At 40.4% G+C, this 17,017-nt stretch overlaps 1 protein-coding gene across 20 annotated transcripts in view; it reads right to left on the bottom strand.

Annotated features, from left to right (window-relative positions):
• Positions 1 to 17,017, bottom strand: part of baz2b (bromodomain adjacent to zinc finger domain 2B) — a 157,598-nt gene that overhangs the window by 40,242 nt on the left and 100,339 nt on the right. For 15 of the 20 annotated variants that reach the window (XM_012971060.2, XM_012971071.3, XM_012971063.3 and 12 more), the window contains 4 exons: positions 9,056 to 9,235; positions 3,724 to 3,882; positions 1,999 to 2,183; positions 1,459 to 1,647 (listed from right to left, as the gene is read on the bottom strand). In XM_012971060.2, coding sequence (XP_012826514.1) covers positions 1,459 to 1,647; positions 1,999 to 2,183; positions 3,724 to 3,882; positions 9,056 to 9,235 — 713 coding nt within the window. The remainder of the gene's footprint in view (positions 1 to 1,458; positions 1,648 to 1,998; positions 2,184 to 3,723; positions 3,883 to 9,055; positions 9,236 to 17,017) is intronic. The other 5 variants (XM_012971062.3, XM_012971072.2, XM_012971078.2 and 2 more) reach the window with 1 other exon arrangement.

Below are 17,017 nucleotides of genomic sequence, written 5' to 3'. Positions count from 1 at the left end.
ATAAAGGCTGAAATGACAATGGAACACATCTCATTGAATACATCACACTGCATTTGAACGCCTATCAGAATATGGAAAGAGTATGGAAAATGAAGAAGAATATGCCAGAAAGGCTTGCAGTTATTCATTTCAGCATTATTGTTATCATGTTATATATATATTCTCTCTCCTTGTCGCGCGTGCCATTAGTCGAAGCAGCTTGCATTCCTGCTATGCTTGCCTCAAACACATCTGCTGTATCACTTACTGGAATTTCAAAGAAAAATTAGCAGTCCTGACACCTAAACGCTGCGGATGTCCTGATTGCCCTTTACCAGACTTCTAAATGAAGGTTTCCTAAATGTCTACCCTGCAAAGTATAATTAGAGTGAATGCCTGCAGTCAGCAGTATCGGGGAAGGCGCATTGTGTCTCCTAGCAGGGATAAGCCGTGGCAGCAAAATGTTCTTTAGCCTACAGATAGCAGCTGAAATTTACTTACACTGATAAAATGACTGCTCTCAATTCAGGGAATATTGGACCCATTAAAGGAAGACTATCATCAAATTATTTTACACGTTTTTATTACTAGCATTTTTCTTACAAATCACAGGTCATTACATGCAGCCCAAAGGCTGTTTTAGAAGAGCAGAATCTTTGTGCCATAGGGCAGTCAAAATATCACTGCTTAAGGTCCATGCCCCCAGGCGGCAGGGTGTGCCACTTTACCAGGGGTGGTTGCAAGTTGCCCCACTGGTTATTTTAGGAGCAAATATTCTGTTTTCTAAACCATGAGATGACTCACGTAGAACTAGTAGGGTTGATTGTCACTAGAGAATCCTTTTGCTTCTGTTTGGGGTGCCTACTTTGGAGAGATAGGGGGCTGAAAACTAGAAAGTTATAAAGAAAGGTTTATTTCCCCCTTAATAATTATTGATAGAATAAATACAGAGATGATAAAGTGAGAATTTACATTTAACAAAATATGTTAATGCAATAAGGTTAAAATATTTACATACAAGCAACACAATATATATAATCCATAAAAAGGGCAATATTTTCTATATAAGCTCTTGCCTATATCCACTAGTGGAGCTGAGTGGGAGACACCCCTCTTTTCCGCGATTGGAGCATACACAGACTGTACTGCACATGTACAATTGCCAAAAGGAGAGGAGGCTGTCAGGAGCCTAGGGAAATAGACCCAAACAGCACTGCCCTCAAGGGGGATCTAAAGCCGACCATTAAGCTTCTATTTTACAGCACTGGACTACAGAAGAATGCTGGGATTTGTAGACCAGCCACAACCGAGTAAAGTAATCTTGAGCAGCGCCGTGCAGCTGTGTTTATTTCCCCTTTACATCATGGTTATGGCGCATTACGACAATGGCAGAAAATGAGACCTGCATTCAAAATTCAGGTATAACACATACTGTATATACAAAGGACAGATATAGGAATCTTTTTATTTTTATTTTACCTTATTCTTATTTTTAGTTTGTGCTTCACTTTCAGAATCTGAATCATCATCATCGCTCTCTTCGATGCTTTGGTCTTCTTCCTCCTCCAAGTCATCGGAATCGCTGCTACTAACGCCGTCGCTTGATGTATCGGAAGATGAACCAGAGTCGCTGGAGCTGGAGCTTTCTGCCGCTTTCTTCCTTTGCTTCTGCAGGAACGAAAAAATCAACTCACGGTAAGGAACTGCTGAAATCCCATTAAGGGTAGAAGGGTAGATTTTTTACTTTTTTTTTTAAATATAAGTTAAGGAAAATACATGGCCATGGATTACTTTCACTGGTAGATCATTCAATGGCATATATTTGTAATTGGGGGGAGTTATAATACATGTTCTGCCAATTTAACATGTAACATTTAATACAATGCCAAAGAAACTGCGCTCCCATGTAAACCATATAATTCCGTTTCTTTACAGGAGAACTACAGCTCAGCAAAGGATTAGGAGAGCAATTCTACATCTTATATCAATCTTCTATACCTGGTCAAGTTTGGATAGTACCTTGTCTTTAGTTTTTTCACTTCTGCCATCTGATTTGCTTTGCTCCTCCTTAGAAAGCCGTCCAGTTGCCCCAGAGGCCGCAGTCTTTGTTTGGCCCACAGTACTTGCGCTTGTAGTTGATAGTATGGATGTGCAGTTACTCGTTACTAATGTAGGGCTGCTTCCATTCATGGATCCATTCATGCCTGTTACAAGTAAAATGACTTAGAGAGGTCTCAAAGACTGATATTATTTATATTTTGTTTGACTATTTAGGTGTATGTACTATAAGGCCCAGGTTCCCAAACTATGCAGCTCAGACCCAGCCCAGATTGGATTTGCTTGGGAGGAAAATTTAGGCTGAACACTTATTTGCTGGCCTAGATACATAGATGACATGTATCTGTAAGCTTGTATAATGATATATGGTATAAGTGGATTCACTATGACTGCATACTGGCTTAACCAATCACAAGACTACCTGAACTCAAGGTGGCAATACCTAAACATAGATGTATAAAACATCAATATCACATTGAGGTTTTATTTGCTATAGAATAAGGAGAAAGACTGCTTTTGTATATTTACATTTACCTTAGGGCATGGGAATATACAATGTGTAAGTAAGGGAATAAAGGTAGGGCTCCAGAACCCCAGGGAAATGTAATATGCATGGGAGTTCCATGAAACTAAATACCCACAGCTGATGGGGAGTGTTTGATTCCAGCTTGGGGACCTTTTCAGCTATGGAGTTAAGATTGTGTAATTACAAGCTCCACACACAGATGCACCTGTAAAAATGCCATAGCGCTTGATCTTCTGTGCTAAATGGAATATCCCACGTGGCCAAATAAATATAGAAATAGAATAATCTTTGCTGTGCTTTACTAAGCAGTCATTTTTAACTATTAATTTCTCATACACAGGAGAGCCTTTGTTTTCATTAACATGGATTCCCCTATACAACTAATGTTGCTTCCACAATCCCTAACTGGTGAGTATAGGGTGCCTTTATGGGCTGCGGCACAATGATCCAAACACCCACTACAGGTCATTCGCCATGGAAGTTTTGCCCCACCCACCCAAGTCCCTTGTGTTCCTTGCTCCCTAGGAGACCAGCTTGGGGGTAACTATAGAGTAAGCAGACCCCGCAGTCTGGACCCATTTGTCCCCTGGGGCCCACGGCGACCACAGGGTTTGCTTCTCCATTGGATCCAGGTATGGGTCTTATTGCTGCTGAAGGGTCAGGGAGGATATTTTCCCCTCCTTTGGTTCACCTCCTAGAGTCAACATCATTTAGAAAATCATCTTTCACAGAAAAATAAACCTATTGGCCTGATAAATATAAATTAGGCCTCGCTTGCACTACAGCATACATGGGATTTTTGTCATGCAAATGGTTATGGCTACAATAACATAAGCACTTTATTACATTAATGATACCATTCTGAGAAGGCAGCGCAGGAAACATGAATGCAATAGACATAAAAAATGCAAACATGCAATTACATACTGCACTGTAGCAAATAAAATACATCTACTCGTCTGCAAAACGCAATTACATCGGTATAGTTCAACTAATAACCATAATTACCATACAAACAGAAAGACTCCTACCATGGCAATAGCTATAATTATTACGTTACTGCAGTTACGACACCCACAAATTTATTTATTAGCATGAGTCTGAAAAACAAATAACCCACATTTCACTTCCAAGCCACAAGGCATTGGGATTTACATTACCTTTGTCTGGGACCCCCCGCCCGTTCTTCACAGAGTTGCGCAGGTGGAAAGGAGAGTCATGATTTGGGGTTGGTGGGGTAAACAGAGGAGGAATCCCAAGCAGTGGAGGGAAAAAAGCAGCGCGAGTGTGTGCGTCGGTCGTACGCCACCATTCTGCACCTCAGGAAACAAAGGAGAGACCCCTGGCCAATTAGCAATGTGTCATCATAGGCAAATAGACAGTTATCAGAATTAAATTTTATGGGCTCATTTACTGTAAGTAGGGGAGCAAGTGCTGTGACACTAAGGGGTGCAAAGTTGCCTCCCATAGAGCACATACACCACTTGCACCCTTGTCTATGGCCATTGAGCTAGGGGACCCCAATATGGCACCTGGCCTGGGCTGGCAATCTGTGGGTTCAGGCAAATGCCAGAGGGGCTGTTGTAATGCTGTCTGGGCCTTTGTGTACTTAAAATACCAGGGCCTATTTTGAGTCCAGACCTACATGTCCCCAATGTCCTGCCCTTGATGAATGCAGAACCAGCAACCCAACATGATAAGATCATTTCCCCCTGGATCTTTAGACCAGACCCCTGATCAATAAAATAATAATCCAAACCAAACAAAAAAGACAGCAAATGTATTAATTAAATGTACTGTTTGCTAAAGGTCCATTTTTAGGTGCAATTCTGGGTTATTTACATGCCTGACCTTAATTTAAAGGGGGTGCAACATGCAGAGCCCTCAATGTTGTTGAACAGCAGCTTCAGGAATTGCTCTCTATACAGCCACAGCTTGCATAACCCTGATAAAAGGTGTTGGTAACAGGCAAATGCAAGAGAGCTGGGACAAAAACGACTTTGTTTCCAAACATTTTCCTTTTCATATGATTAAATATCTGTCAGGGAGTCTTCCAACAGCTGATTCCTGGAACTATTCAAAGGAAACATTGTACTGACTGTTACAGAACTGGAATGAACTTTCTACCAAATGTTACAATAAAAGAATCATCCGCATAAATGGGACTCTGCTATTGGAATGTTCTGTTCTTATAATTATACTTAATTTGAAATAACGAGTAGTACTCTTTATGTTGCATGGATAGATGATAGGTAGATAGATGATAGATAGAAGGTAACATATTAAGTTAGGTTGAAAAAAAAACAGATGTCCATCACGTTCAACCATAATGCCTATATATAACCTGCCTAACTGCTAGTTGATCCAGATTGATAGATTGATTGATTATGCACTATTTTATTCATATGTGGGCCCTACATTATTATAAAAGACTCTCCAGTCTTCCAAATGGGCAGCTTTGCCTTATATAATGGATCTAGCGTCATCTTTTTCACTTTTTACAAGCAGAGCACAATGAAAGGTAACAAATATAGTAGAGACAGAAGGCACATCCTTTTCATATTATAAGATACGGGATATGCCTCGAATGACACATGAATTATTTACGCACAAATATATAGTCACCTGCTCTGGAACAGAATTCAGCAACTTGGGGACATAAACCTTCAATAATTCTCTCCCAATTGCGCCCCCTAGCTCCTAAAAGTAGAACAAATGCAACTGCGAGTGTAAGACTGGTCCCTACTGTGCAGCAAGCTTTGGCTGATATGGGCCATGGTACTACAGGAACATGTAGGTGAAGCAGTGCTTGCGTCTGTTGATTCAGCACCACCAATTAAACTCGTTCTTAGCAACCAGTGCTCTCAGTCTATGGTCCTGTAGAGAGACGCAAATTGCATTTAACCCTTATCTCACTGTGTAAGATAATAGAACTAATGTATTCTACATCATCTCTTAGGCAAACATGAGCCCTTTCGCCCCATTTAATTTGAAAGGCTGCCTCCTTTGCTGCGCAGTAGTACAAACTGTAAAAGTGTCTGTGAAGCAAATTGCCCCTTTAGAAGAATAAAACAAGCATAGAGCTCTTGTGGCTGCATTTGGTATTGCAACACATTTTAACATTGACAGCCTTCATTATTGCCTCTTTTCCCTTTGCTCACATTGCTTGGGAATTGAGTAAAATAACAGTATGGGAATAGTCTTCCTATGTGTGTTTGGTATGGAGAGTTGATAACGATTTCCAATAAAAGAGAGCAGAAGTGGCTGCTGAATCCTTGCATTCACCGCCCTGCCTGATAGAGTATAATTGAGTCCATCTCTATACTGTATATGTGCCGTTCCTATCAGTAAAGAAACACCAAGAACAAAGCAATAGATCACAGTACACACAAAAGCTCCCTAAAGGGCAGCAAGTAGCCAGCGATTCTGGGCCGCTGGGATGCTGAAGCAGCAAATAGCATTCATTTATTCCAAAGAGAATGAAATAAGTAGAAACAACAGCTGGATATTTGATAGCTTCAAAGATTGTGCCTGTGAAGCCCTTGGGGCGCTTACAGCGATGCTTAATATGGCCACAGAGGTAGCTGAACAATTCATGGGATAAAGAACTTTTCTATAAGGCTTATTAAACAAAAATAAGTTGTCTCCGAGGAGGCAAAAATAAAGGTTCTCTTGGGTAACACATGCTAGAATTGCAGTACATGTTGTCTGCAACTTCTCCCTGAAAGGTTATGATTCCTATATGATGATGGTTTTCCTCATAGGCAGCGTATATATCCAAGCAACCCAACAAACTGAGCTAAAGGAGAGCAGAAATACTTAATTATCTGAACATAGATTGATATATTTATCCTCCCACAATAATATATTCCACCAAGACTGAGGCAATAAATTATATATTCTAGGATAAAACAGTTAGTATAGTATAGTAAAGCTGTCCATGGGCAGGTTGATATAAGCTGCTTATTAGTCTCTGTATGGGACTGTCCACATGGGTGGCAAAGTTGGAAAGATCCTCTAAGATTTATGCTCACCTTAAGGCTTCCATCTCAAGCATTCAAAAATCCCGAGGGAATAGACATAAGGTTAGACCTGCTATGGAGTAAAGCACCGTGACTGCTACTTATAAACCCAACTGGTTAGATCATTGAACCCCAACCAGTGGCTCATGAGCAACATGTTACTCACCAACCCCTTCAATGTTGCTCTCCAAGTGCCCCAAACCAGGTAGTTATTTTAAAAAACATAACTTGGTGGCAAATTTAAATAAAAACAAGATTTCCTACCAAATAAAGCCCCCTGTAAGCTGATAGTGTACATAGAGGCTGCCTAATAGCCAATCTTAGCCCTTATTTGGCACCTCCATGAAATTTTATGATGTCTGTGTTGCTCTCCAAGTCTTTTTGCATTTGACTGTTGCTCACAAGTAAGAAAGTTTGGGGACCCCTGGGTTAGATGGTTAGTCCTCTTCCTGGAGTGCCATCATGGAAAAAGACATAGATGATATATCCACTTTCCAAACTTTGTTGCAAGAAGAGGTAAAGTTTGTATGAAATGTTCTACACTCTATAAGGGTTTTGCTGCCTCGGGAATAAATATGCTGGAAGTCATTATTTAAAACAGAGTGAAATGGAAGGTAGAGTACCAAATAATTTCCTCTCTTCCCACAGTTACTCTATAGTTTCCAGATGCAGGAGTAAAGCTGGCCATACACATACATAATGTATGATTTTTGGACCATGTGTGAGCTCTGGATTATTGTCCCGATAATTTTCGTACCATGGTGATCGGTCATTTAGTCGATCGACCTGATTAGAACATTTCGGACGGCTAACGAAAAAACCTGTGATTCAGTCAATAACCTTGGGGGACCTACAGTGGAAGTCACTTTCATAGGATTGGCGTCTGCCAATATCTCATGTTTAGAACATCCTCAAATAACATTTGTATTTTTTAGGGAAGAAGCCTAAAATGGCCTTAAGGTGTTAAAAAGATCAGACACAGACCATGCTGTTCATACAGAGGGTAACCAATCACAACTTTATAAATCCATCAATTAAATCCATAAATCCTTTAAAAAGCATTAACAAAAAATGGAAAACTCAAACCTTATCAAACCCCACCACTCACTCTATACCCCTTATATTTTATCATTAGTTTTCTACAGTTCCACCCTTTCACTCTTCCTTCTTTCCAAGGTTCCACACAATTTCACCCAATTACTACTTTATCATCTCACACTCTGTCCTGTCATCCCCATTGCACAGCCATTAGATACGTTGTCTCCTCAGTCCGAACACTAGGATAAAAACGCAATTGTCCTTAGAATCAAATTCTTTCCCTTTTTAAGGTGATATATATATAATTTTATACCAGGATTGGTCTGCAATTCACAGCCCACAATCTTGTTATCTCCAAGATCTGTGTGTTATTACAGTGAAAATGGCCCACCTCTCCTAATCTCTCCATGACTGACTCGTCCCTAAAATCCAGACACATGACAGAAGTCCCCCCTTGTCTGTAATTTCCACAATTTCCCACCAACCTCATTGAAGCAGAAGTTCTTTCTGGTCAGAGAACAACAAGATACCAGTTTAAAGGATTGAAGATAGGCAGAACACAAAATTAAAGCTACTGAAAAGCCACTAAGCTCAATAATAAAGCCAAATACAGATTTTCTTTGGACATAAGTAACATACAAGAGGCCAATTGTTGTTTCTATAAGAATGATTCCATATTAGGCTGTACTCTGCACTTTCCTACATGAGTCCAACCACCTTTAACAAGTGCCATTTACTTATGATATCATGGCTACATAAGTGCTACATGGTTGGTGATGTAGATATGTAGCATATAGCCTTGTGTAATATAAACATCTCCCCTTCTGTGCAACAGGGAGAATTCATGATACAGGTTTATTTCCCATATTACAGTTTATAGTGTATATGTGCAGACTCTGTATAGCCCACTAATCACAAAGAACCATCAATTTCTAATGCTGCCCATACCGGTAAAGAGTGGCTTCTTTGGGCAAGTTGTCAAACGGATCTCACACTGATCCAGCAACCTGCCCAAATAGGCTGATCCAACAGCTTGGCTCTCAGTCCAGCCTGAACAGTCAATCATTCACATCAGACCCTTCCCCAATCAGTCACTGAGACAGTGCAGGGGATCATTAGCTCTTTTCAGTGAAAAGTTGGGGTCTATGGTTAGCTATTACTTTCAAGTAAGTGGCATTCAGTTAAAGGGTAAGCATAACAATTTGTGAGAAATGATCACCTTTTAATTATTCTCATTTAGATTTATAGATATGTAAGAGAACATAGTTAATTACTTCTCTACATGCTTTCATTTACAAATCTGAATGGGAGCCACCATACTGTTGACTTTGGCAGCTGCTTTAGATACCAGAAGCTGTTCAGATTCCCTGGTCCAAAGACTGGTGCTTGTGAAAATATAAAAGCAACAGGTGGGTTTATTATTAGCTGTTACCTGGAAAAGGTGCAAGTTGAGGGTGTGCAGCTAAGGCGGTGGGTGTACCCAGTGTCCCCAAACCACCGAATTCTGAATGCCCTGAGCTGGCTGCATGAAGGCCGAAAATGGGGTGGCTGACCATTGGAAAGGCACTCGACAGATTAAACGGCTGATCTCCAGATGTTCTGAACAAGTGTCCTGTAATGAAATAGAATTCTAGAATTAGTCCACCAGTCCCCATTAATCTAAGTTACTTAAGTTACTAACACTAGTAAACAGGAGAAACAATGCCCTGCTACAGTCATACCTACAATATATTCCTTGGTGCAGTAGTGCAGAGCATTACCTGTAAGGTTCTGGGTAAATAATAAATCAACAAGTTTATCCATGATGCCATGCAGAATAGGTGTTATTTTTCTAATTTATGCTGGAGCTGGGTTGGAACAATCATTTGGACCAATTTGTCTTTATTATTAGTCTAAAAATACCACAATACCATTAGGACAGGGACACATACCAGTAAAGCACTACTCCAATAACCTCTACAGAAAGGCAACATTTATATGATTACATTTATATATATACAGTAATACAGTCACATAAGCAGTATCTATTAGTTGCACAACTATTATGTTACTGGGTCCTGCAGCAATTATAGAAGTCCAAAACTTCAATATACTGCCTGAGGGTAACAGAGAAGGTTACAGACTGATGCCAAGTTGAAATTAGCAAAACACAACGGACTTTCCAGCCTTCCATACGTGGCTAATACTCAATCAGTCTGCCCAGAAATGAATTTGTTCCTTATTTATCCTTAGATGTGATTCCACCAAAACTTGTTTGATAAGTTGCAACTACAAGTATCAGTTATAATGAGGGTATATGTGACTACATGTTAATAAACAAAATAACTAGTAATCATTAACCCAAACAGCAATTATTTCTATTCCGAGTCCCCCACCCCCCTGAAATTTTTAACTTTCATCATTTAGTTTCACAAAATTCTTTAAATCTTTCTACTCTCGCTTGATGGTGTGGTGCAATTCATTGCTTTTGAAACGAACCGCATTGTTGATTTCGGTTTGATCTTTTGTGTGTTTAGAATTTAAATGTCATCATTAAGCGCGCAGATAAAACTAATTAGCTGATATATTAAAAGTGATAAAGTGCAGGCAAACATGCCTTTCATAAAAATAGTAAGTGTATTATTAAAGCCAAGTGATTAAGCTGTTACCATTCTCTTTATTTATTAAATTTTTTTGCACTTTTGTGACCCATTTCTAAGAGCAGTGATGGGTGAACAGCCGCCCCTGTTCTGCACTGACCCCTCTTGCCTTTGTACAGGCCATAAAATGATTTGTTGGAGGAATAGATGAATTCTTGGCCGGGAGTCGGAATGCATACCTGGAAAGCCATGGCACGTTTAGCTTTGATTCCGGCTCACTCAAAAGAATCTTTTTTTAGATTCCAAAGCAATCACTCATTACCAGACAAAACTGACAGCGCTTCTGACAAAGCCGTGTTGTTTGGAATGGGATGTCTACCAAGAATTGATGAAAGGGAAATGTATGTGAGCGCTACCTGAAAACTCCGGAGAGGTGGACACTTGGCACATGTTTATTTCTGCAGTGATTATTAAAGTGTTCTATTTATTTACTAAAGCGCTCGATCTTCTTTAGTAATCTCATCTTTCAGTCAGTTATCAGCGGGTTTGCACCTCTGCTTTGTATATATTGGGGACGCACCAAATCCATCATTTTTGGATTCATCCAAAATGCCACAAAATAAACCTGACTTGGAACCCTAATTTTAATATTCAGGTTATGTTTCCATTTATTAATCCAGCTTTTAAAAGAAACATGATTTCACAAGACAAGAAAAGTGCCATTCACTGGGTAGTGGGAATTGTGAATTACTCACCATGGGCCCCCAGCTGGTTTCCTTGGGGTGTTCTATATTTCCCAATGATCCCTTGGGGTTTCCTGGGCCATTCACACATGCAAATGGTAACACAGTGAGTTGGGACATGAATAGTAAAATAACTCCATAAATGTTATTATGTAAATGGTATACCACTAGGGAAATCTTTAACGATGCCAGCCTCTTCAGGAAGAGGGGTGCCAGCCTGGGTCCCAAGGCTAGAAATTACATTCACTGGAAGATTCCTAAGAAATTGGGACCTCCAGCCAAAAGCACTTTTATGTGACCAAATCCTGCAAAAAGTGCTGGGTATGGCTCCACTAGACACCAATGACGCCAAATTCAAACCTTTAAAGCCCAAGTGACACCAATTGGACAAGCCAGATTGTTGTCTACTTTCTGCTGGTCAGTCTGCCTATTGAAGATGTTTTTGTCACTGCCTGCCCTTTGCCTGGATGTAAGCTTGTTTTACCCTTCTTGTGATTTGCTGTTAATTTAGTATGTACCTACCGCCCCTACCTTGACTGTATCAGGACCTGCCTACTTGCCTTGACTTGCCTTTCTGTTAACCCTATATATGCCAGTACCTATCTTTTGCCTTACTATTTGGTCTTTACTAAACCATTAAACCATTAGGCTAATGTCCCACTGAATGATTTAGTTTCCCACTATAATTCTCTGCTACCGCAGGTGACTAATCGCTCTGAAATGCATTTCCACCAGCAACAAAGGCAATCACTGGTGGAAAGGCCCACACATCGCTTTGGTTTTCCAACGTCACGCAAAGTTTCCTCCTGCAGGTAACTAAATCATGACTAAATTGGTCCATGGGACATTAGCCTTAAAGGACCAGTGGCCCCTGAAAGCAGGACTAAGTCCCTGTTTCCTGCTGGCACATAAGGGTCTCTTAAAGTTAGTAGTTTCCCTTAATTCATGTCACCCCTCCTTGTTAGTGGATTGAGAGAAATGCCTGCTAATCTGCATTAAAGAGTCCATTGGAATTCTTTAGTAAGTAAACAAGGTTCATATAGAACAGGCACTATCCTGAGCACTAGAAGTTTCCCCGACTGGGCATTCTTTAGCGATGAGTTTCATGTTTGAGAGACAGGCACACAATGTGTTGCCAGTGGTTCCTTATTTACATTAGCGAGTCTCTGACAATCCTCCATCTATTTGTTACTTGTTTGTCTGACCCAGGTGGAGTGCAGTTGCAGACAGCTGACACTTGGCTATAGAAAGTGCATGGCTGGACGTGTTAGGGAAAGTACATTAGCATTTGTAATTGAAGCTCACAGACATTATCTACATTTATAAAGTGTTTTCTGCTCAGAGACAATGTGTATTAATGGCTATTTCCATTAGACCCTTTTGCTGACTGATAGTAATCACCCAGTATGGCAGGAGCAGGGCTGAATTCTGTGTGCTTTGCTAAGCACTTTCCTTTAGAACACATCAGAGCTTCTGTTGAGTAAAAGAATAATATGGCTCATTTATCATGGGGTGGCAAGGTGCAAAGTGCCATGCTTTTTTGGCACTGCTCTGTCTCTCACTGCGGCATACAGAAGGGGTGGCACATGGATGGGACACTTTGTAAGGTGCAGAAGGAGTCCTTCGTAACCCATGCACAGTGCTGATGGATAGGTGCAGCCCCAATGATGCCCCCCCCCTTTTGGGGAAGTTTGTAGCAATTTCTTAACAAAACCCCCTGCAAAAACTCCTTCATGGGGTAGGAGGCCAGAGCAGTTACAAGGTTGGCATACGGAGGGGCATTTTTAGGACCCATGTATGCCCCTGCCCTTATAGACACTAGCGGTGGCTTTTTGTTGCTTTTGGTTAAGTGCCGTGTGAGGCAAGGTTCTTACTTTGCTTCCTGGCAAAAGCAGAACTACGTCTGGAATTAGTACTGTAAATAAACCCTGCCAACTCTTATACGAGACTTGTTTCACAATATGAACATGTAGAAAAGACCTTGCACAGCGATCCTATACAACATCAGAAGGACCATTTAAGGATAAAACATAGATAAAAGTGTAAAGCAAATTAACAAATTATATTGGCCAGCAAATACTTAGATTGTAAGCTCTATGGGAAACGGACCTCCTTCCTATTGTCTCTCTTACCACACAGTCTCCACTTTAACCTATGCCATATTAGCAGTGATATTGACATTCTCTGACCTGTATTATTACTATATGCTTTGTACCCTATATGCTCATGGAACTCTTGCCAACTTCTAATAACATTATAATTTACAGTATTCTGAGTATATTATCCCAATAACACATAGTGATACTCAAGAGTTCCTTGTATAACTCAGCCTGCAGCCTTGTGCCTTTATATGGGCACAGAACCCCTCACTGACTTCTAATATCCTTATCATTTACAGTAGGGGGTACATTATCCCTTATAATACATGAGTGATACTGAGAGTTCCCTGTATAACTCAGCCTGCAGCCTTGTGCCTTTATATGGTCCCAGAACCCCTCACTGACTTCTAATATCCTTATCATTTACAGTAGGGGGTACATTATCCCTTATAATACATGAGTGATACTCAGAGTTCCCTGCATAACTCAGCCTGCAGCCTTGTGCCTTTATATGGTCACAGAACCCCTCAGTGACTTCTAATATCCTTATCATTTACAGTAGGGGGTACATTATCCCTTATAATACATGAGTGATACTCAGAGTTCCCTGTATAACTCAGCCTGCAGCCTTGTGCCTTTATATGGTCACAGAATCCCTCAGTGGCTTCTAATATCCTTATCATTTACAGTAGGGGGTACATTTCCCCTTATAATACATGAGTGATACTCAGAGTTCCCTGTATAACTCAGCCTGCAGCCTTGTGCCTTTATATGGTCCCAGAACCCCTCAGTGACTTCTAATATCCTTATCATTTACAGTAGGGGGTACATTAGCCCTTATAATACATGAGTGATACTCAGAGTTCCCTGCATAACTCAGCCTGCAGCCTTGTGCCTTTATATGGTCACAGAACCCCTCAGTGACTTCTAATATCCTTATCATTTACAGTAGGGGGTACATTATCCCTTATAATACATGAGTGATACTCAGAGTTCCCTGCATAACTCAGCCTGCAGCCTTGTGCCTTTATATGGTCACAGAACCCCTCAGTGACTTCTAATATCCTTATCATTTACAGTAGGGGGTACATTATCCCTTATAATACATGAGTGATACTCAGAGTTCCCTGTATAACTCAGCCTGCAGCCTTGTGCCTTTATATGGTCACAGAACCCCTCAGTGACTTCTAATATCCTTATCATTTACAGTAGGGGGTACATTATCCCTTATAATACATGAGTGATACTCAGAGTTCTCTGTATAACTCAGCCTGCAGCATTGTGTCTTTATATGGTCATGGAGCTTCTTGGTGACTTTTATTATCCTTATATATTATAATAGGGGCACACACCGAGGATATGATGAAAGCAATTCAACCCTCCAACCATTTATTTTTTTATCCACATTATTTTTTCAAATTAATTATTTCCTTCCTTTTTATTCTTTGTCTCTTCAACCATGAATATAAAAGAGGTCAATCCCTGTAACAGATTGCAAATGGCTAATTTTCATTTTCTGTTACTAATTGTTCTATTCAAGCCCTTTCTTCTCCCTGTCTGTCATTCAAACTACTGCCTGGCTGTTTGTTACGGTCAGGAATCCGAGCAACCAGACCCAAAAATGGCTATTTAAGAGCTGTACTACTGTTATCTATGACATGACAAGTTAATTTAGACCTATAGCTCATACAGCGATTGCAGTGGTTTGGCCAAGTCTTTGTTTCCATGATCTAACTGCCCCCACCCATTTTTACTGGAATCCTGTCTTTTTCATGATTCCCATCAGCACCAGTGAGGGCTATTGTTACCAAGAGACATTTCCATTCCTTCGTCCCATTCAGAGGCCATGGTCCTGCCTGCAAGCCTGCCCTACATAAATACCACAAATGCCACGGGATAGGATCACTTACAAGAACTACAAATGGACCCTTTTTTAATTAAATCCTTTTTTAAAGACAAGGCTATCTGTGTTCTGTCGTAAGCAAACGGGTAAGCGTGAAGCGCTAGGCTGCTAATGGAACATGAAATGTCAGCCTCTATCAACGTCTGTCACCGAGAATAAATCTGAGAGCAGCTGACTGCTTCATGTTATGTTGAAAAAAAAGCCCATGTAATTGCATTGTGGTCCTTTTCTGGGTCCTCATTCTGTGCCATTCAGCCATAGCTCCAAGAATATCTTGTGGAACAAATAAATCTTCACTCCAAATCCCACCCTAATTGACCTTTAAGCTGGGCTTCCAGGGGTATCTCAGAGAACAAATAGGCATTACTGCCCAATCTCACCCTTACTGGCCTTCAGGATGAGCCCCCTGCCTTACAGTTTGGGAACCACTGTTCTAAGAATTAAATAATCCTGGACTAAGGCTAACACATTTAACATTGTTTGTAAGATAAATGCAATTAAAAGATGCGTCTGGCCTTTGCTATTCACTACACTGTTGGTTCTGACTTGATATACCATTAAAATATTATTGTACTAGTCAGCTGCCCTCCAGCCAAGGCTTCACTTCTTATAATGGCTTCCACACACCTGTGATTCTCCTTTACAGCTGTTATTCACAGATCTAGCAAAGCATTGCCAAAAGGGAGTTGAGGACTGCAGTACTGTTTCAGACATGTAGTCTGAACCAACAGTGCAGAGAATAGCAAAGAAAAGAAAAGGACAGTACAATATTTATAAATAGTGTTAGCATTGCTGATAATTTTTAATTAATGCCTCCCGAGGAAACTTCCGTTGACTTCAGACATTCTTGCTGGTAGGAAAGCATTCCAGGACTAGAGGCCAAAAGCCGCTCCTTGTAACTTTAAGAACCAAATTTCTGTCTTTTTAAAATGGAAAATTCAACTCAATTGCGCTTTCTACACTAGCGATGTGGCCCTGGACCCCCTCTGGTGATATAAAGGTAATCATGGAAAATTCAACTCAATTGCGCTTTCTACACTAGCGATGTGGCCCTGGACCCCCTCTGGTGATATAAAGGTAATCACGGGCAGCTTAGGGGCCAGAAACACCCCTGCTGGGATCAGTAACCCCGGAAACTAAGTATCGTTTTCAGTTGATGTTTATTTAAATAATAAAAAAAAAAAACAAAATAAATAATGAAGACCAAATGAAACATTGCTTAGAACAGGTCCATTCTGCACCTTGAACGTGCTGCAAACAAGCCCTACTAAGTTTTGTGAAGGTGAGCTTCCCCTTTAAACAGCCGCCTGTAATGCAGTTAATGTATAATGCATTTCACTTAGCAGCTGCGCCCGGTAGTGCTGTAATGAAAATCTCTTTATTTAAATGTAAGCACTGCAATACACAGTTAATTCCCAATGAAACACATTCCAGTGGGCAGAATAAAGTTCTCAATAGGTATATTAAGCTCATGATTAATGTTCTAGCAGAAAGCTGACATTTTAAATACTGTTTTTCCTGTAGTGTTGATGAGACTTATTCCCTGTTGAAATGTCACGCGGCGCGGCTCAGACACTTCCATACCAAACAAGCCGCGCGCCGAGAAATGTACATAAATAGAGATAAATAAATAATACACTGGGTGCAATGTGACGGGACGGGAATGCAAACAGCAAGAAGAGCCATGATAATAAAATAATAATAATGGCTGTCATCAGAACCCTCCGATAAGCTCTTTAATGCCTTCATTAGTTGCTGGGAGGGCAATAAGCTCTCTCTCTTTCGAAAAAAAATAATCATTTTCTGTGTTTGGAAAACAAATATTTATTTGCATGAGAAACTGAGATGTGACAGTGATCATGATAAAATAAGAGAACTGTGATCATTCAGATGACTGTTTACTCTAAAATGCAATTAGATTCTCATCATTTTTGTATACTGAAGTATTCTACGTGATCCCCCTGATTGGCTGCCTGGCTTGTAGCCTCATTGGATGTTGCTGATCGCATAACAACATCACAGTGAGAATGAATGAGTGATAGTAAGAGGCACTTACACAATAGGATGACA

Source organism: Xenopus tropicalis, chromosome 9 (genome assembly GCF_000004195.4).
Source record: "Xenopus tropicalis strain Nigerian chromosome 9, UCB_Xtro_10.0, whole genome shotgun sequence".
NCBI lineage: Eukaryota > Metazoa > Chordata > Amphibia > Anura > Pipidae > Xenopus > Xenopus tropicalis.
This window is presented reverse-complemented; position numbering and strand designations above follow the sequence as displayed.